Source organism: Patella vulgata, chromosome 8 (assembly GCF_932274485.2).
Source record: "Patella vulgata chromosome 8, xgPatVulg1.2, whole genome shotgun sequence".
Taxonomy (NCBI): Eukaryota; Metazoa; Mollusca; class Gastropoda; family Patellidae; genus Patella; species Patella vulgata.
In genome coordinates, this window is record NC_065886.2 from 46,020,757 (window position 1) to 46,043,384 (window position 22,628).

The 22,628-nt window shown below is 34.3% G+C and overlaps 3 protein-coding genes across 3 annotated transcripts; 2 read left to right on the forward strand and 1 right to left on the reverse strand.

The window, feature by feature from the left end:
* The first annotated feature begins 15 nt into the window (after positions 1–15).
* Positions 16–8,948, forward strand: LOC126829544 (BUD13 homolog). The gene is made up of 6 exons (XM_050559493.2): positions 16–143; positions 1,024–1,214; positions 4,470–5,077; positions 6,786–6,937; positions 7,254–7,435; positions 8,708–8,948. The coding sequence occupies exons 1-6, from the start codon at positions 19–21 to the stop codon at positions 8,881–8,883; spliced, it is 1,434 nt and encodes a 477-aa protein (XP_050415450.1). The 5' UTR covers positions 16–18; the 3' UTR covers positions 8,884–8,948.
* A 70-nt stretch (positions 8,949–9,018) lies between these two features.
* On the reverse strand, positions 9,019–13,711 carry LOC126829538 (zinc finger protein 836). The gene is made up of 2 exons (XM_050559483.2): positions 13,606–13,711; positions 9,019–12,455 (listed from the first exon to the last, which is right to left on the reverse strand). Exon 2 carries the CDS (start codon positions 12,445–12,447, stop codon positions 10,681–10,683), a length of 1,767 nt encoding a protein of 588 aa, XP_050415440.1. The 5' UTR covers positions 12,448–12,455; positions 13,606–13,711; the 3' UTR covers positions 9,019–10,680.
* Positions 13,712–16,330: 2,619 nt separating this feature from the next.
* Positions 16,331–21,186, forward strand: LOC126829549 (radial spoke head 1 homolog). Its single transcript, XM_050559498.2, has 7 exons — positions 16,331–16,534; positions 17,141–17,265; positions 17,609–17,703; positions 17,859–18,085; positions 18,606–18,677; positions 19,056–19,257; positions 20,649–21,186. Exons 1-7 carry the CDS (start codon positions 16,478–16,480, stop codon positions 20,912–20,914), a joined length of 1,044 nt encoding a protein of 347 aa, XP_050415455.1. The 5' UTR covers positions 16,331–16,477; the 3' UTR covers positions 20,915–21,186.
* The last annotated feature ends 1,442 nt before the right edge of the window (positions 21,187–22,628 follow it).

Genomic DNA, 22,628 nt, shown 5'->3' on the forward strand with positions numbered 1-22,628 from the left:
TTTAATTCTCCCTGAAAAATGGCAGCCCACATGAGTAAAGAAGAGTATCTAAAGCGTTATTTATCCGGAGACGATGCATCCAGTACTAAAATTAAGAAAAAAAGGAAGAAGAAAAAGCCAGAAAATGAGAAGATAGTTCCAAGGTATTCTCCCAATCCATAACACTGAAAATTAAAAATGATACAAAGTTTTAAAAAAAATGATACAAACAGCAGCACTACGTTAGTACGTAGTACGTTAGTACTAACGTAATACGTACGTGACTGCCACCGCCGAATAATAATGATAACTTTATTTGTCACAACGTTAACACAGAGAAGACTAGCTGCAATTTTGTAATTGTCTTGTCCGCTGCTACAATCATGGACCTTATAATAGTTAATACAATCGGTAAATGTACACTCTTGGCATTCTTGGCCTTGCGCAAGTAAAAGTAGCATCAAAATCAAATTCAAAATTCTCAACACATGCATGTATCATCACACAGTTTGCAAGGAAATAAGTAATACGGTTACAAGACTAATAATAGAGAGTGTAACTCTGAAATAGTTAGGACCGCACAGTTTCCCTACATTTTCAAAGTGACATTTAATCACGTGCGTGTTCTAATTCTGGTCTGGTGGCTATTTTAAAAACAACAGAAATATCATGCAGCCAATGGATTTCATCAAATCATATAATTATGCGGTATGATTTCACCTTTATTTTAATGGTAATATGTTTTATTGTTTATTTATTATATGTTAAGCAATGTGCAGCACAGTCTGGGGTCAGTTTAATTGGAAATTATAGTTATATAGGCCAGTAACTTTCTTGTCATCAAATGACGACAAAATTTGCTCAAAGGAAGTCCTTATACTTATAGAATGATTTTCACTACTAGCAAGACGGAAAACATCAGTAGTGGAACCAATTCTAAGAGTAGCCTACACATGTAACACAGTTATAAGGAATACAAGTTACTATATGGCTTACACTGTTGCATACTGGTAAATGTTATTTCTTGTATTTTCCTACTTTTAGGTCGAGAATTGTGGATGATGATGTTGATTTTCACTCATTACTACCAGAAAATATTGAAAATACTTTAGAAGAGGATGTAGGAGATAATGATCCGACTGTAGCCGAGTTTATTGATGAAAGACCTGAACATGTCAAGAGACTTGAAGATTATCGAAAGGATGACAGATGGAAAATCATGGGAGATTCTGATGGTTTGTAAAAATAATAAAATAGTAAATGCATCAAACCCTTGATCATGATGTTTTTTTTATATGCCCTCATTGGAATGTGGTTGTGTATTGTTGTCGCCCCCATACGTCAGTTTGTCTGTCATGTCCGACGCCAACAAGCACAATCTGATTAAAATACAGATCTATATTTCGTTTCGTTTTTTATACTTTCGATGGCCTACACTACATGAAGATCTGACAAGTTATAGCGATAGGTCACGTCAGGGGTCAAAAGACCAACTTATGATCCTATGACGTCAGACATTTGATTTATCAATCAGCATTGATGTTACTAGTGGATTACCCACAGTTCTGTGAAAAACATGCCTAAAGCTCGCCGTAACAGACCGTTTTATTGGCTTATCCCTGACACCATTCAGAACACGAGTTAAATGACAACTCTTCCAGATCCAAGTGTAGTAAAGACAAGTAAAACGAAATTTTGAACTATAAAAACGAAACAAAATAGGATCTGTGTTTTAATCAGATTGCCAACAAGCAAGGCTAAAGTTAATATTCCTCTTTATAACAAAAGTTGTCCGTTGTCCTTTTGTATTTGATGTTTGAAATTCTTAGAATGTAACTGTCGCCCTATGATGTCAACTGCTAAAAAATAATACTATTAGTAGCACTCGTAGTGGTACGGCAAAGTCATCGGACCTTGTTCTGACTTTTTCTATTGTTAATCCAATCCCATCCAAACGATGGGAAACAGAGTATTGTCTTGTAGATATTGAATTAAAAAATGGTTCACATGAACCAAGTTAACCAGGTAATCAAATAACTATTGCCTTAGATACAGTAGAATCTGTATGAGCAGCCACTCCTATTCAACAACATCCCCTTGTAAGCGGTCACGATAAATTCCCCCCGTAAAAATTCTGTTGTTTCATCTCTTTATTCAACGGTCACTCCTCTAATGTGGCCAGCGGTCACTATTTTACTAATAAATTCAACAAAACATCGCCTATTCAACGGCCATTGTTGAATGATACCATCTTGTTGTTCTTTGTAACACCCCCGCTAATCCTTTGAGTAGTAGTTAATTAACTGGACCCCCACTGAAATGTAAAAATAACAATCAACCCGAGATTATCTGTTAATTAATCTTTTGTTTTATTAAAAGACTAACCTGATCATTGTTTTGAAGCGTAACGACCCATTATTTGATACTGATTGAATAAAATAAAAGTACAGAGTTTTGTCACGATCATCTAGTATCTCTTTTCCATTGCCACTTTGTTGTTAAACAGATGTTTTAGTGCCTCCTATAATATTACATACAGTGTTACACCCCCTGTAAATAGGTGATAAAATCAGCGATGGTTTTTTGTTCATGTGCTTTTTTGATAAAATAAAATTAATTCATCAATTTTCTACACAAAAATGGATAAATATTATCGAATGCATCAGAATGGTAGACAGTAGTATCGAAGGTTGTTACAAAATGAAAAGTTTACAGAAGTTATGTCCGAGATTTGAGTAAAGAATTTTCGTTTGGCGCAAGATTCAGCAACGGTCAAATTTACCGATGCAAGTATTGATGTTCGCTTCCAATGCATCAAAGCGTAATATTTAATTTATGTCGGCACAAAAAGCACCAAGATTTTATTAAGAGGCCACTCCTGTTAAGCGGTCAGTTGTGAAAATTCCCTTGGGTGGCTGCTTAATGCAGATTCTACTGTAGTTTAAATTTTCATTAAAGAAATTGTACATTTCTATGAAAGGTTTCTTTTGTGCGAGTAAGGCCTTTTAAGACAAATATAGCTTGCACAAGAGTAATGACTCATACCTCCTGACAAGGTCTGTTTTATGTTGAAAATTGATACCAAATTGTTAGACAGTTACTAACCGGTTAATAGCTAGGGTTATTTGAATAACAAAAAGTCCTAACCGTAGGAGCACTAACTGCCAGAGTTATGGTCCATGATCACTTTGAAAAATCTTGTAGACTCTAGAGACTAAAGTTAATATCCAAACGACTTTAAATTTATGCACTGTGTTTAAGGTCATGAGACAATGAAGCCTATTGATTTTCAAAGAATTCTGATAGTTACTGCCAGAGTTATGGCCCTTGATCCCTTTGGAAAATCTTGTGTGCGCTCTAGGGACTTAAGTTAATATATTTTTGACTTTTGATTTTCAAGGATTTCCTATAATTGGTGCCAGAGTTATGGCCTTTGATAACTTCAAAAAATCTGGTAAATGTTCTACAGGCCAAGGTTATTATTCGATTGATTTTAAAAGTCATGTATATTGATTTTCAATAATTTGTGATAACTTGAACAGCTAAATCCATGATATTAAATGTTTTGTATATTAAACATTAGCATGAGGCAGAACTAGAAGCCAAACAAATTATACTAATTTTCTGGTAATTACTTAATGAGTTGTTACTCGGAATTAGATTTTAGAGTATTGTAAATATTTCATTACCAACAAAAGAAAAAATATGCGAGAACCTATGTTGACTGCTTAGACAACTTAGCTGCTGTGGACATATATTTCATTGCCTGGCAACCTATCTTTAATAAAGTTTGACATATTCTACAACCCATGTCAAATGGCGACGCCATAACTTATCTGGAGAGCATGCGCAAAAGTCTCGGAATAACCAGACGCTAGAAATTTCTATTCGGTTTAGACTCATGCCGTATTTCGCTGGATATAACTGATTTGAAATTAGAGTAAAAACGGAAGCAATTGAATGTAAATCAGTTCATATACAATCAGATTACATTATTATATACGGTGCAACCCATTTGGGTCAATTTCTAGGTCCCAAATATTAGCGATTTAGCTCCTTTAAGTACACATACATGTGTAGGTATTGAATACTATTAATAAATGTATGTCTTCATGGAGCAGTTCTAACATGATTCATGAGTTTAAGGGCACAACAAGCCAAATCATTCACATATAGCTCATCATAAGTCAAAAACATGTACCATTATAATGTAAAAAATGTTGAACACTGTTGTAATAAAACACATCCATCTATTGAAAAAAAACTGTATAAAAATGGAATGGCTTTTCCAAAAAAAGATAACAGAATTAAAAGTAGTTTATTTGCCTAAAGCACATACAGGTAATGGTTTGAAATCAATAAAACCAACTTTGATTAATTTTTTTTTTATTGTAAGTACTTTTGATTGTGTATATTCTTAACGTCAATATTTCACCTTTATTGTGGGATGTTGGGGCCGTAAGAAAATAAAAAATCTACATGTTTTTCAGATGATGATTTTGGAGTTATAAAGCAGAGTAATCAATATGATTCTAAACAAAGAGGACAGAGGAATGGTTCCGATTCTGATCAATCACCAATTAGAAGAATGGTAGATTGTGACTCACTTCCACGGAAAAACAAGAATGATTCCGATTCTGATCAATCCCTTCCCAGAAAAAATAGGAAAGATTCCGATTCTGATCAATCACCTCCAAGGAGAAAAAGGAAGGGTTCAGATTCTGACCAATCACCTCCAAGGAGAAAAAGGAATGGTTCAGATTCAGACCAATCACCTCCAAGGAGAAAAAGGAAGGGTTCAGATTCTGACCAATCACCTCCAAGGAGAAAAAGAAAACATTCAAACTCTGATAAATCACCCCAAAAGAAAAATTTAACAGATTTGTCAAATACATTAAAAAGAAAAAGTAGTGACAAAAATACAAACTCTGGTAATTCTGATCCAGATGTGTCCCGAAAGAAATCAAAAAGTGATAATAAAAGTGAAGCTAAACCTACAAAGACTTTAGGTGGTGCAAAAGCTGGATTATCAAGTGCTAAAGAAATGCGTGAAGAAGCTGAAAGAATGAAGAAAAAAGAAAACGAGGCATTTAAAAAGGTATGTTTACTTGAAACTGAGTTTGATATCATCCTTATTGGGCTCGTTTGCAGTTAATTATGTAGAACTAGAAGGTTTGAATTTTTGCCAGACTTCTGTGTGCTCTAAATAGTTTCATGCTTTCAGTACATTTATCAATAGCCAACAAGAATCCCTATACATGAATCACCCATTCCAAAAAAATGGCGTCTTGCTGTTGCATTGTGGGAGATCCGTGAGCAAACTCACGAGGAGGCCGCCATTGCTTTGCATGGGATTTCTCTGACCAAATTTCGAAAAACGCTGATTTTACGTTAATTTCATTGATGGGGGATATTTCATATGATGTGATAGAGACACAGATGGTTGATGCACGTAAAGAATACCTCAGAAAGCACATTCTGAAGTATACAGATTGCTAAAAGGTAAAATGAAAACTTCAAAACAAACAGCTGTCAAAACTTAACCTTCGTATCAATCAGCTGATCACTGTCACTTTTAGCAGGTCAATACTCAAACTGTGAGTGTACAGTGTTGCATAGAAATAAATAACACAGGGTACATTAAGAATGCTTAATAAAAAACATGTTTATTACGTTCAGTATTATTCATTTATATATTTTAAAATTAATTAACTATTATTAGTCTTGTTGTATGATCTATTCTATGCCTACCTGCATTTGTTTTGCTGAGTAGACCAGTGCTACCAACTCCTTTTTGCAGCTTGTACACTTAAGATTTCGCTTTCTCAGGTATTCTTTAAGTGCATCAACCTTCCAGGTCTCTATCACATCGTATGAAATATCCTCCATCCTTAAAATAACAGTAAAATCGGTGTTTTTCGCAATTTGGTCAGAGAAATCCCATGCAAAGCAATGGCGGCCTCCTCGTGAGTTTGCTCACAGATCTCCCACAATTTCCCACAGTGATTCATGTATTATGTAAAAGATATAGTTAATGAAAAGACATTACTTTTATAAATAGAACCTTGTAAATCTGGTTTGGGCAATGCACTTTAGTTTTGCAATTCGGAATGTACCAACATCCGATCATGATGATAACATGGACGCAAGCTAATGTTATCATTCGATTCTATGTTATCATTCGATTGACTCGAAATTTGTACATAGTGCTTAAGCCTATTGATTGTCATTGATTTCCTATGATGAATGTCAGATTAATGCCCTTTGATCAATGTGAAGTAATTTGGATTCTTTTGAAGCTGAAATTATTGTCTGATTGACTTGAAATTTATTCAGTGTTTATGTTCACGAGATGAGAACCCTATTGATTTTTAACGATTTCCGATAACTCAAACAGCTCAAGTTATCATCTGATTACCGGGTATAGGTTTTAATGATTATCCGATAACTCAAACAGCTTAAGTTATTATTTGATAACTGATATAGGTTTGATATAATAATATACACTTGGAAGAACTTAAAGCCAATAAAATTTTAATCATTTCTTGTAAATGCTCCCCATTTTTACCTAAAATGGATTTGACAACCTTTGATGATTGCTCGGATGACTTACTTTTGTAGCTGTTGTAGACTTGTATTTTGTTGCCTGACAACCTATTATTGCATGTTTTATACTTATGATAACTGCTTGGTATGTTGTTTCGTAATTCTGCTGATTCACTTTGTTAAGAATTTATATTATACATTAGTCTTTCTTTATATGTATATAATATATGTAGTTAATACAATTATTTTGCATTTTATAGATTGGTGATTCACGGCTAGGTAAAGATGCAAAAACTGTTTTCCGTGATAAATCGGGCAAACGCAGAAATTTACAAGAAGAACATGAAAAACAAGGCGAGGAAGATTCTAAAAAGGCTGAAGAAATAGAAAAATATAAAAAATGGGGACAGGGGTAAGAACTACATGTACTGTAAATGTATGTTTTTTAAATTTTTAAATTCTAAAATTTTCTGTTTTTTGTTGCTGTTATTTCTGGCTAAATATCTTGAACATTTCCTACGATAACTGCATATGTTACATAACAACTTAAAGATCTTTGAACACAGAATTTAAACTGATGCATTGTTTTGTTTTGATTATTTAGCCAGAGCTAGTCACAATCGAGAAACCCGACCGTCGTGATCACAAAATAAAAAGGTCTACCACAAAAGCTAAAGTGACATTAGAATGAAAGACAGTAATCATATCAATTATTGGTTTTTTTTTAGCTTAAAACAACGTCAAGAGCAAGAGAAATCTTTAACAGAAGCTGTTCATGAAGCTTCCAAGCCCATGGCTAGATATAAAAACGATCATGATCTAGATGATCATTTAAAAAATATGGAAAGAGCTGAAGATCCTATGTTAGCATTTATTAAAAAGAAAAAAGCAAAAGAAAAGACAAAACCAGGTATTGTAGTTGCATGGATCTTAATATAAATTATAAATTTAAATTGAATATTAAACATACATTATGCAAGAGCTAAATCTGCCTATTGTAGGTCTTTCTTTAGGCCTGAAATGTTATATAAACTATTAATTAGACATTAATTAATGTATCCAGACCATAATCTTCTCTAGATGTCAACGCTAGCCTGCGATATTAGTTGGATTAAGAACCAATTTGCTGCATAACTTTCCTTCTCGATTTAACGATTAAATGGATAATCGAGACTATCAATTTTGTTGTACCGACTTTAGTAATGATGAACGAGGCTATGCGGAACTTTCGATCGCTTATTTCTCGGTTCATAGTGGATCAATTTGAATGAAATTTTCAGCAAATTGCCTTTACATTATCTAGTTTTTAACTATTATATTGAGAACTGCCAACTGGTTATCGAATCTCCCATAATGTATCTTTAATTTCTCTAAGGTAATTTTTAGGGCTAAAGTTCAGTAAACAATTCCTTGTAATTTGTATAAAAACTGAGGACATTTTTTAGAGCTAAAAAACAGTAAAATTTTACTTGTATAAAAACTGAGGCATTGATTTCTGCAGAGATTTTTCTAAAGATTTTATGGAAGAAAAGGTGTATGAACTAATGAGAAGTGCAGGTATCATATTTTGATCACACCTTCCACCACATTCAAGGTGTTTTTAATATAGAAATTAAATGAAAGATGTTATTTACTATCAAAAGGTGTATTGTACATCTGAGTGCTTACCGTAACTTGCATATTTCAATGTGAATTCTGCATGATGCCAATTCTATGAAAAAGACCTGCAACCAGTTACTAGTTTTGATTATTCAGTCAATGATAATCCTTATAGACATGTTGAAAATTACAAATCGATCAAGTTATTGCCCCTGTCTGTCATGTTACATGTATATAGTATCTGATCTTTGTCGACACAGCTAATGGACTCTTATGACATCCATGGACCCTTATAGAAACATTAGGTACATTGTTTTACAGTATTTGAAATCACACATTTTACTGTAATTGTAAATAAACTTGCAGCATCCAGTCACAAGCATCTATTTAGTAAGTTACTGATCTGGACCATAATGTTTGTATGAATGTATTGAGTTGTCTATGTAATATTATATGTATTATTGAATGTATACGACTATGTCTAAGTGTATATGTATGATGCTGTCCTTCATGGACGTTTTGATGCAATAAACATCTTATCTTATCTTATCTTATCTACTAATGCATGAATTTTTGTTTTCAGAAAAACCAAAATACAAAGGACCAATGCCTCCACCAAACAGATTCAATATCATGCCAGGATATAGATGGGATGGGGTGAACAGGTCAAATGGTTTTGAAGCTCAAATATTTGCCAAAGCAGCAGAACAAAAAGCTACGAAATCTCTGGCTTATAAATGGAGTGTAGAAGAGATGTAGTGATTTAACTACCTTGTTTGTATATTTGTATATTATTAAACTTATATAAAAAAATTCAAAAGTCATGGTGTAAAATTATATATTGATTTTGGGTTTAATTCAAATTAAATTAAGTATTTTATTTGGAAAAAATAATACAACAAAAAACAAGCAGAAATAATAATATAATAAAGAAAACAAAACAACAGCTATTAGTGTATATTATATATACTAACATCTTAAACAAGCTTAAATATAGTCTTAAGACTCTTAAACAATACCGAGATACAGATCTATTGTCAAGCCTGGAAATCAGTCATCTTTCACAGACACTACTCCTCTGATGGCTTGTCATTTTGTCTGTCACAAATTTGTCTATTTCTGATTTTTGCACTGCACAAATTTCTTCTGCAATTTTACATTTTTTTTTTTTTAAACAAAGAAAGCTCATAAATTTAACAATAATACAAATCAGCGACTGCCAGGCAGGATACGCCCACATTTTCGAGAGTTGGATAGAGAACAAGCTAACAAGAAAGTGATTTTTCCTACAATCAAGGGCCATAATTCAGGAAATTACAATTCGATATGCGCAAATATCGAAAGAAACTGAGATCTTTGTGTTATATAATAATACGGTTTTTTAAATCGGATAAAAATTATGACCTCTATAGGGTCCACAAGCTAAAAACGCGATTTTTCGTACAATCAGAGGCCATAATTCAGGAAGTTACGGTCCGATATGCGCAAATATCGAAAGGAACTGAAATCTTTGGGTTATAAACTTACATTTCAAGTTTAAAAAAAATCGGATAAAAATTGTGACCTCTATAAAAACGTGATTTTTCGTACAATCAGGGGCCATAATCCATGAAGTTTCGATCCGATACATGCCAATATCGAAAGCAGAAAAGATATTTTGGGGATAAACCTATATTTCAAGTTTCGTCAAAATCGGATAAGAATTGTGACCTGTAGAGAGTCCACAAACAATTCTGGACGTCCGGACGGACAGGGGTGACGGCATAATACGTCCACATGAAAATGTGGGCGTATAAAAAGTTTAAAACAAGTTAAAGATTGTTAAATATCAACAAAATATATTTTTAGAAAACTAAATAACAATTTTACATGAGCCAGTAGCAAAGCTGATAAAAGTGTTACTATATAAATGTGACGTCATCTGTCTGGTGCCATCCATATTTTAGGTAAAAATTTTACAGTATGGTTAAATATCGGTTGACTTTTATGTTATCCCAATGAAACCAGTGAAGTCTATAAATATATGTATACTGGTAAACATATACATGGACATACATAATCCATATTTATGTAGCCTATTCCATATGGATGTAGCCTGTTAAACATGGATGTAGCCTATTCAACATGGATATAGTCTATTCCACATGGATGAGTAAGTTAAAACAGTATCATAAAAAGTTATGGCAAATAGAAGCCTCTGTTAATTGAATCAGTTTGGAGCTTTACTACATGAAAATAGAATTTTGACCATGTCTTGACATGATTAAAATAGATTATATTTTATTTCACAGTCTGTATATTTAATGGTGGTCCATCTTCAAAACATAACCGGATAACAAACAGTAATTTAGTCCCAAAATACACCAAATCTTTTGTGTCAGAATGCAACAATATACTGTAGAATGGGCTCTAAGATTTAAAAGGTTTCATGTACCGGTATATATATATAAATGTATTAGACATTAGAGTTCGTGTATAGCAAGATGTGCAATATGGTTTATACCTTTTGGGTTTGCCTAAGGGGTTATTTAATAAATAATATAATGTTTTTGAATTTTACTGCCCTACTATACCCAAGTCATGACAAATTGTTTTACTAGTTGAAGTGACATCTATTTCTCCGGAGGGACTTGTACAGGCTATTTGGGGTACATCATTAGGCACTAGTGAATTAGAATTAATTGAGTTCTGCAGGATTAACTCCCCTGTTGCATTCATTGTTAACATTGTTTCTGATTGTAAATTGTTTATGATCATTTTCTTATTTTGAACTTGATCATAATTTTTACCAGTATGTCTTTTCATATGATCTTTTAAGGAATTAGAATGGCGGAAGCGATTTCCACATATTTCACAACAAAAGGGAAAGGCATTTTCATGAATTAGTTTATGTCGTTTTAGATTTCTAGGATCTGAGAATTTTGTTCCGCACTCGTTACACTGAAATGGCTTCTCTCCGAAATGCATGGACTGACGATGTAAAACCATACCGCTGTACTGATTAAAAGCTTTTCCACAAACGTCACACAAATACTCGCGCAGTTTATAACATGCTCGATGATGACTCTGTAATCCATTTACTTGAGAGAAAGTTTTACCACAATTTTCACAAGTGTAATCATAAACTTCTTGATGTGTCTGTTTATGTCTACGAAGAAATTCATGCCTTTTCCCTTTGTACTCACATCCAGGATGATTACATTTAAACGGTCTTGTTTCATTGTGTTCACTTTGACAATGCTTCCGTAACAATGTTTCTGCTTGCATTTTGATTCCGCAAAAACGACAAATAAGGTGCTCCAAATGCAAATGTTTGACTCTTTTATGATGTGTTAAATGTGACTTCATTTTATAGCCCTTACCACATATGTCACAAGCATATGGAGATCCATGTGTGTTTTGATGTAATATTAGCTCCTCAACGCAGCCAAAGAAGGAATCGCAAATTTCACAAGAATATTCTGATGACTCATCTATTTCTGGAACATCTTCCACTTCTTGTTTGACGATTATTTGACTGAGATCTATTTTTATTGGGCTTGATTTTCTCGATCTTGTTCTTTTTAGTCTAATCTTGATGGGTAGATCCACAATGTCTGCACTATCGCTGGCGTCTGCATTTGTTTCTTCTGTGTCCGGTCTTTTTAACTTTTCCTCAAGAGAGACTAGGCTTGAAGTTGTACACTTAGATTCTTGTTTCATAATTTTCTCTGCGACTTCAGAAGATTTTGTTTTTATTGGTTTTTTAACGGTGCATTTTTGTCTGATTTTTATTGGCCCCCATTTGTTATTTTTTCTTTTACTTTTTCTTCTAGGTCTTACTACTTGGTAAGAACTTTGTTTATTTACTTCATAAGTTGCTGTATCCTCCTCCAAATCTGTATCATTGGTCTTTACTAGTTCATTTGTTTCCTGGCATTTTGTTAAATACTTTTGACATCTATCTTCAATGGTTTTAAGTTTCATGAAATGTGCCACATCCTTAATGTTTATTACGTTATCTCTTGATTCCTGTTCTAGATCTAGAATACCAGTATAAATAAATCTAATCACAGGATCAAATGCACTTTTGGAAAACTGTTCCAGATTCAAAATATAGCTTCCAAAATTTCCACTTTGAATTTCCAGTATTCCTTGTAAGCTTGGGCAAATTCCAAACACAAGCCAAGCATGAACTTTAAGTGATGTATCTCTTAGATTAATGGAAAGATCACAGAAAATTTCATTTTGCCACTGCTTGATTAGCATCTGGTTTATTAATTTTTTGTGGTCTGAATCATCTTGATTTTCATCAGGATCATCAGTAAGTTCAAACTCTTCCATTTCGAAACCTGAAAGTAGAAAGTAAAGATATGTAATGGACAAGGACGAAATGGTGTATGGATTGTTCAGTATTTACAATTGGAATATGTTCATAAACTTTTACTCCATCTCAAATTCAGCATAGACTATGGATGTGAAGGCAATCCACTTATTTTTTAGATCCCACTTTCGACAGTGTGTATTTGGGGTAGGGATGGAGCTATCCTGGTTACTTACATTGATATTAAAGGTTGGGGCATAACTTTACTGCCAGCCCAATATTTTTTTTTTTTTTTTTTGGAATTAAAAAGAAATGGTCATTTTGAGACTTTCATTTCAATAATTTGCTTGCGCATGGGGGTCTGGAGGCCTGTCAGGTTGGACAGGCAACCCTACTCCTTGTCACGTACAAGATATGGGAATCAAATTAATCAGACCTGGCGATCTAAAGGGTATGTGTTTGATCATTCAGACCCCCACCCAACTGTGGAAAGTCTTTGATTATTGGTGATTTATTTCTTATTTAGAACATCTCATACCCCGTCTCATTTTTGGGAAAAATCCAGGACCATGTGATGTACCCAGTTGAGCACAGTGAAAGCATCAATTGTGTAAATATTTGTTGCCCGCATGGAATCAATTTTATGATGTTGCTTCACTTTTCTTTACATAATTGTCTTTATGAAACCCTTCTACGACCCAACTGTTCATTATTGTATAAATCTTTCAATTGTTGCTAACTTTCATTTTTTGACTTATTATTATTAGGACTTCCATTCTTTCAAAAATGTCATGGCTAAGGTCGCTTTTTGAAGCTAAAAAATAAAAAGGTACCAAGCCAAACCGGGTACCTAGTCAAACTGCCAGGCTATAATATTTTATAATTTTCCTGTTCTTGATAAATTATACCATTTTTCTATTCTTGCAAAAATATATTATTAAAACCTTTTGTTTGCTTTTTCAAATTCTTCTTGCTACATCAACTGACATGAAAAAATAATTAGTAATGGTTTTATTATAAGTTGGCCAGTATTTCACGGTAAACTGTACGAGTGGACCTTTCAGGCTAACCAAATAATTAACACTTTGGACACCACAGGATGATATTTTCTGCTTCAGTTATCAAAAGGTTATAAGTGAGTTTCAAGTATGGATTCACGTTCTAAACATAAAACTTACCACAAGACAGAACAACAGCTCGTCCCTTATTGTTTTATTTGATTACAATTACTTAAAATTTTTTCACAAAATATGGCGGATCTAGGGTTTATCCTTAGAAAGTAGGTCACGTTGAATAAGTATAAGGAGTTATCTCCCATTATTCTCTTTGGAAAGAATAATTTTTTTTAAGTTCACGATGTTGCAAATGAAACTACATGAAATGCAGCTGCAAATGAAATGGAAGTGGACGTTAAGTGCCACTAACGAATGAAATGAATAGGGTCCATGGTTTTACTTTTCTGCACGAACTATGTTAATATTGAAATGAAAAGGGGTTACGTCCTATATTCTGCACCATGGCAACCGGGCTAATGAAGACGGACATACTCTATGTATTGTGCTATGATGAGGGAATTTTTCTCGGACAGCGGCGCAACGACCTACTCTTATTTCAAATTCCAATTGTAAAGGATTCTTTTACGTGCACGCCATCGTGTACGTACGGGACCTCGATTTTGTCTTCCCATCCGAAAGACTAGACGGTGCGCTGTGAAGGCGGTATTATAATGTTCAAGCTAAGAGGCGTGCGGTAGGGTACAATTTCAATAGTGCCTGTACTTTTCTACAGTCTGTCGCCCCCGACGCCCGCACTATACTGGGCGGTTCACTATTATAAAATTTAGATGGAAGTTACAAACATTATTGGTCCGTGTTATTCTGGTTATAATTATATAATTCTGTCGGGGAGTGAGGGTAGCCTGGGGTCGTTTCTACATACTACATGTACACTATCTCAGGGCCGTAACTAGCTCAGAGCGACGAGTGGGGTGGGAAGTGTTCTCAGTGGTGCTGTAAAATTGACGGACAATGTATGTCAATTGTTTTTATGGTCGATAATTTTTTCACAGGGGGTTACCCCCCCCCCCCTCAGTTGCGGGCCTGTACTATCTACATAATAAGATAATGTGGTAATTAGTATAAAATAGTCTCACAAGGATAGAAAGAAATCATAATCCTGACGCAAAATATTCTGATTTGTAACCCTTTTGGTGGTCTTGAAGTACATATCACCTATAGCCCTTCCTAGCTCGCTCCGATCGTCGACATGTGCTGTTTTGTCACATACTCTTAAAAAAAAGTAGGGGGTATTGAAATGCAAATACCTATGCAGGTTGCGATATTATAAATAGACATTTGACATGCTTTGAGAGTATGTTCACATGCGACACGCAATAGCGCCATACACGTGGGAGGGGTTCATTGTCAAATTTGACAATTTGCTGGTTTATCTATCCATGTTTGCTTTCCTATCGGTTCTTGTATAAGATTTACTGTTTAGCATATCTCTGCTTTAGTGTGTTACGTTTAATTTGATCGGGTGGCGTGTTCGTTGACGTCAACGTCAACCGACCAGACGCGGATCCAGAGGGGGGTCGGGTCCAGGGGGTCCGGACCCCCCCCCCCCCCTGCTCAGGCTTGAAAATTTGAAGGGTTAGGGAAACTTAAATCTAAAAGCCCGAATCTGACCCAAAAATTGCGAGTTTGTATACATTGAGTTGAGTCATGACTTTCATTCCATTGTGGGCAAAAACAAATAGTCACATACAGCTCTGGCAATTAGCCAAAAACGTCGACAGCATAAATTGCCGTCGGGACCAATTGATCCCACGGCAAATCGCCTATTGACGACGGCAATTTTTTAATACCGTACTGTATGAAAATATAAGTTTATTGAAATTTAAAGAGTTTTATTAACGCTGCTCGCCTGTTGACGTTGAATATTGTGTTTGCTTTTTAATTTTATCGGCAGCGTTGATAAGAGAACTCCTCTAGTCATTTATGTGTGAAAATTCCCTGTAACCCTCTACATTTATGATTAAGCCTGTGTAACTATTGCAAGCTATATTATTTATTTTTATGCGCTGAAAGTAAAAACAGTAAACCAAGTCTATACACTTTTCGTCTGCGAAAAGTTTGTGCTCTGGAAAACCCCGACCAACTTTCCTATACTTAAATGGACTGGTTACTCTAATAGTAAATTGATACTGCTAATAAAGCTTGTTAAGAACAACCATAATATGGTATCTGAAGATATTTTGTTCCTCACCTGTGAAGGGAGCATCCCCCATCAACATTTTAAGGACATTTGATGCGATTTTATTGGCGATTTTTAGACCTGTAAATTTGGAAAATACCTTCCGGAAATACGTCAGAATGCACCAAATTGAATCTAATTTACCAAATTTTTCAGGGGGAGGGCCCCCAGACCCCCCGTTAAGCAATTAACCAACCTAGACCCCCCCCCCCCCAAAAAAAAAAAAATCCTGGACCCGCGCCTGCCGACAACACTGCAAGAATTGGCCGTGGCACTGCAAGAGGAGTGGGGCAGATTCCCCCAATGATCGTGATTGGGCGGTTGATTAGGAGCATGCCACGACGAGTTGCTGAATGTCTGAGGATTGGTGGAGCAATTTACTCATTATTAAGACAAAAAACAAAAACGTCCATTTTCACTTTTGACGAATGAAATGGGGCCGTGAGATAAGCCGCCCATATGAACTGTTTATGTTAATGTGTAGGCAATTGGGTTGTTATTAACATACACTGGTTACCTCAAATATATATCATTTATTTCCATAGAAACTTTTTAAGTATTTTATAATTGTCCACTTGAAAATCAAGTCTACACACATTTTTATGGCAGAGTTATCCTTCACAACCGAGGCTAAAAACCGGATATGAAGGTAACATAGCAACCTTTGTTGACATTGTCGACCATTTCAACAACAGCATTGTAAATAAAGTGAAGACGTGTTCAGTGGCACAAACAGTATTCCATCAACTGATTTTATCGGACACAGGTAACGGTTTATAACAAATAACAGTCAAGATGTCTAACATTGGATCTGAAGAAATGGAAGAAGAAGAACAGGGGCCATATTTGGGGGTATGCAGTTCATTATCATTAAACTAAACTTGTATTCTTTAGCTAAATCTCTAACTAACTCAGTAATATCATCCAAAGTCTTCGACGTTGAAAACACGAATTATTTGTCAATTTAAATTAACATTGATATTGTGATCTTACCGGGAAATGATGGGCTTCTGATATCCAATATTTAAGGCAAAATAAACATTTTACCATTGGTACCGTACACGAATCGTGTAATGCGTTTCAGCTCCACTAGTAGTAGTAACAAGGATCTTAGAGAACGAGGCTACGCATATTCCACATATTATGTCGAATGTGGGCTGTCAGGGACGCCATATTCTTATCTGGATAGCATGCGCAATAAATACTATCGGTGTAGGCTGGAATAACCACAACCGCTCCGTTGCGTTCAAAGGCAATAACCTTATTTACCGGTAATGAGGTTCACCTAGTCTGTTGTGCCTATGCTATAGGCCTAGTGATTCATCATTTAAATACAAGCCTTGGCCCAGACCTGCATGTTCAATTGACTTTGACATTTGAATTTGATAATATAGATATTGTTAACAAATTAGATCTAATTCGGTTAGCGTAGCTTTTATTTAATTTGTATAATTCTAGGAGTATGAAGGTGATCGAAATGAACGTGATGAAAGACATGGTCATGGTAAAGCAACACTACCAAATGGTGATACATATGAAGGAATGTATGAACATGGTAAAAGGCATGGAACCGGTGTATACAGGTATTACTAATTTGTCAAAATGATGCACAACACATAAATGTGCCTGAAAAATCTCAATCTAATAAATGTTGACCGTGATAAGATTGCCTTGCAAGGTGACTTGGAGTAAACAGAAGAGATATTGTTGGTGTAAATTTAATGTAGCGATAGACTGAAAAAATATGTAACAATGTTGATATAGGTATGACATAAAATTATTTGATCAATGCCCTTGACTTGGCTAGGTGAAACATGTTAAGGATATTAAAGTGTACTACCGGTACATGCCTAGAAAGAATCAAAATATTATGTGGAGTTGTCATTTTGTGTTGAGATATTAATAAGACAAAATTTCTTCTTTCAGATTCAAAAATAGAGCTAGATATATAGGTGAATATAGTAAAAATAAAAAACATGGCCAGGGAACATTTATATATCCAGATGGTTCCAAATACGAAGGTATGATTCTTAAAGTTAAACTTCTTTCTTAGTTTATTGGACATACTACAAGTATCACTGTATTAAGCACTAAATGTGGTGTTTGATAATTGATTGTGTATTACAGTATAGAATAAGAAATGAGACTAATAATATCACGTGCGTTGTTATTTCAGGTAGCTGGGTTGATGATCAGAGATGTGGTCAAGGAAAATATTATTATGTTAATGGCGATTTTTATGATGGTGAATGGCAAGGTCACTTACGACATGGCCAGGGTGTATACACATATGCAGCAACTAATACAAAGTATGTTGGTACATGGGTTAATGGAAAACGAGAGAGCCATGGTGAATTGATTCATGCTAATCATAAATATGTAGGAACATTTAAAGATGATAGAGTAAGTACAAATACTTACAGAATAATAATAAATTAAGTGATTGTATCCATACTAAGTGTGCTAATATTATAATTACATATTATTTACATTTCTTTGGTGCACACTTTATCAATAGTAACTTTTGTGTGACAGATCAGAAAAAGACTAGCCAGTCATTTAGTATCAATATTATGGAATGAATTGTCATTTTGTGACAAAATATTGTAATTTTATTAGAGATTGGAGAAACTCAGGCCAGATATTTCTGCTTTTCTCAAACTGTTCCAACTATTGGACCAAATCCTTGTCAACCAGGAGGCATTTTTGTACAGTCCTAAGTCATCTCCACTGATCTCTCCTAAAATTCAGTGTCAGAATTACTTTTTTCAAAAAAGTACCAAAATAATTGTGAAAAGCAAATTTATAACATTTGAGATTGTATGAAATATGATGTTGTAGCATTAATTATGTAATATTGTACATGGTGACATAAATATTTAGTTGAGAAAAGATTGTAAAATATATTTAATAATTATTTTAGATGGAGGGTAAAGGAAAATATGTATTTGATATCGGATGTGAACAACATGGGGAATATATACCAATAGAACAGGTATGGATGACTTTCTAATTAGATACCGAGCTACATTATTTAGACTAGAAAAATTAAAATGTCCAATTATTTGTCAGATCTCTACTAATTCAGCTATCCAGACTATTATTCATTCAAGCTTCTCTTCTTTTGGTGCGTTTGGGTGATCCAGTGATCTACTGCATGTGCTTTAGGTCATAAGGTCTGGCATGGTTTCGACCCCAAGTTTGTACAGGTTATCTGTCCAACCTTGTGGATTTCCACCCACACACACCTGAATTATTGAAGTAAAATGTGTTAGTTCCAAAATAAATGGAGTGGATGGTAAATCCTGATTCTCTCTCTTCACTTTAGCAATATTCTGCTTTCCTTATTTCTTGAAATGATTTTATTTTGAAGGAAAAAGAGGATAAAGGAGATGATGAGGAGCCTCAGGCTAATATTATACCAAAATGGAAAGCTGGACTTGTCACTGCCATTCATTTAAAAACAGAAGAAGAAGAAGCAGAAGAAGCCAGACAGGCTGAATTAGAAAAAGAAAAGGCTGCTGCAGCTGCAGAGGGAGAGAAAGCAGAAGAAACTACTGAACAAACAGAAACTGGTAAGTACCTCAATATATTAATAATAAGGTTACATTACTTTCACTATATACTAATATGTATAATTAAACTTGATTCTAATACATGCATACAATAGTACCACATACTGTTTAAAATTAAACCATATAAATAAATTTCTAGTTCTCAGATACTTCTGTGTCACTTAAAATAAGTCATGTGACCTGTTTTTATAATATACAAATTAAAAATAGTAATATTAATTACTACACATAAATATTTTGCACCTGTTGTTACAGGAATTAATTCTATATCAAAATTATTCCTCAAATATTCTGTATGTTCAATTATCAAATGTGCAACCCTGATAAATATTATTGTCAATCACAAATGAAACTGGGTAATCATACATTAAACAGCATGGTGAGATATAATGATGTTTTTAAGAAGTCAGTAGTGAGTCATTTAACCCAGTAGTGATCATTTGACAAAATACAAAAATAAAAACCTCCCTTCTGCATCAGATTATTAGGAGGCAAGAATATTTTCTGTGTATGACCTTATTTGTATGTAAAACTCTGCTAATAAATATAGCCCACAACTAAACTATATATTTGAAAATTGATCATATTATTGTCTTTACTAATAGATCACTGTACTTTTTTTTAGAAGACACGTTATGGCATTGAAACAACATATTTTGTTTTTCTAAACACTTTTCACTTCTTTATACTATATAATATGTTCTTCTCTGTCTTTCTTTCCTTTATTTTTCACGCTCACAACAGCCTAAATCTAATAAGGTATGATTACAATAATGTTGCATATTTTACCCTCTGTCCACCATTTTTATTGACCAAAGCTTACCTAGAGTTATTTTCCTTTGCCCCAAAACTTTTCAATATATTACAGATAAGCTTTTCTGTCAGATCTCATTGGAATATGTCATGTACTGGTATTTGGATGATCTCTCTTAAGGAGATTGCATACATTTTTGCCTTTCTGTCACTACAGTTAAAAATTAATATGATTACGCAATGTCTTTGTAATATGTCATGTACTTGAATGAACCTCTCCATTAATTTTGTGTCATTGTGCTTGCCTCAATGTGTTGTCATGTTTCTTCATTCCTATCATCGAGAGAGCATCATTTTGTAATGTGACTGATTTTTATGCTTGATGTTGTCATGTTTGTATTTTGTTTGTCCCAAGTAACATTTTGGTGCATGTGAAAAATGCAACTAAAATCTTTCAAATCATGATTCATGTTGCAGGATTTTGTTTAAAGGAGAATGAATTCTAATACACTCAATGCATTCAAAATTTTTATATTTTCACATTTTAATTTTGAAACTAAAATAATTGTTGTGGTATATATTATATACTTAACTGCGGTTCATAAAAATCTGTATTAACTTTTTTTTCTTTTCTATAGGTGCTGAAAATACTGAACAAACGGCTGAAACACAAGAAGAGACGTCTGCTCCTGCTACAACTGAAGAAACTACAGAACAACCCGAAGAAACTACAGAACAACCCGAAGAACAATCTGGAGAACAACCTTCAGAACAACCTTCAGAACAACCTGCAGAACAAGCGACTGAAGAACAAACTGAACAAGAAGAGAAGAAAGAAACAACTGAAGATAACAGCGAAGAAACAACTCAGGAAACTCAAGAAGAGGAAGAAAAAACTGATTAATATATTTTAGGAATCTATTTATAAACTTTCATTTAAATCTTTCTTCCAAAAACAGTTGAAACAGAATTGTACTCTTCAGCATTAAAAGTTTTAAAATAAATCAAAGTTAAATAGCCGATTTGAAGTAGACAGTAGCCAGAAAAAAGAGCAGGCGTCACTTCTCGAGTTTCACAGCATTTGTCATGTTTTTAATTGTATCATATTTATCATAATAAATTATAGTTTATGTATTATAGTATAAATATTAAATGTTGAATTTATATTGAAAAAAATAGTTTGTTCTCCATACATGTGTAGGGTGGGTAGCCAAGTGTACCTTACATTAAAAGATCTGGATTTGTCCCCCCCCCCCCTCCTTCCCCTGATGCTTAAGACCCAATTTCAGCTAAAAATTAAGCAATTTGTTGGAGATCAGAATAGACCTAGAAAACCCCCAGCAAATGTCTATTTCAGCTGTTGGATTGGGGTGCAAGGTAATTGTCCTTGTTTATAGTTTAAAATAGTCTTGCTCTGGTTAAGATTTACCACCATTACAAGATTGTATCCTTCGCACAGATGACCTCTATGGCAAATGATATCAAGTTATGTCATCCAAAACTACTAAGCCTACACTCTCTCATGCATGACACCTGTCAATATTTGAGGCCAAATCTCGTCAGAATTAAATCGTCAGGCAACAAATCTTGATTCGTGGCAATTATGTTTGGATAACATGTTCGTGATATTATCTAATGACACTATATAACAGCTGAATAACGTATAGTTAAACGTGCATTATGCAAGAGCGAAATCTGCTTATTACAAGTCCTTCTTTAGGCCTGAAATGTTATCTAAATTATCAATTAGACATTAATTAACTTATCCAGACCATAATAAACTCTCGATGTCAAGGCTAGCCTTCGATGTTGGCTGGATTAGATTCCTATATGCCGCTAACGGCCATTGATAATTAAATAAAATAAAGTGGATAATCGAGACTATGCTGTTCATATTAATGATTTTAGTAATGATGACCGGGACTATGCAAAAATTTCATCCACTTCTTTCTCGGCTCATAGTGGATCAATTTGTCTGAAATTTTCAGGAAATTACCTGTACACTATCTAGTTTTTAATTATTATAGCGAGAACTGCCATCTCTTTATCTTATCTCCCATAATGTATCTTTAATATCTGAATATTGGTACATAAATCAACCCGATTGCCAGTATATAAAACTGAATTAGTGTATAGATTCCGCTATAAATGCTTATCATTGGATGGTTGGGAATGGACTATTTCAAGCAAAGTCAAAAGTAGCAAAGAAAATAAATGAAATGGGTTTAATGTCCTACTTTTCTGCACTGACTGGGATACTATTCTGCTCTGACTGGGTCAGAGAAGACAGGCATATACCATACAGTGGGATATAAAGGACATTTTGCCCGGACAGCTCCGCAACAAGATACTCTTATTTTGAATTCCAACTGTCAAGGGTTCATTTACGTCAGTTTTTTGGTGCCTTACAAACAACTAGACACTGACCTTGTCAGGCCCTTCGTCCTGCACCACTGACAAGGGGAATCTTTTCGGCCTAGACAAGCGTTAGCGAGCGTCTTACTCACTGAGCAAAGACAATAAACACAATTTCATCTAACTATTCCAATCTCATAATTGACCCTCAATGCACAAGGATTATTGAGTCCCAAATTTGAACGGAAAATAACCTCTTCTAC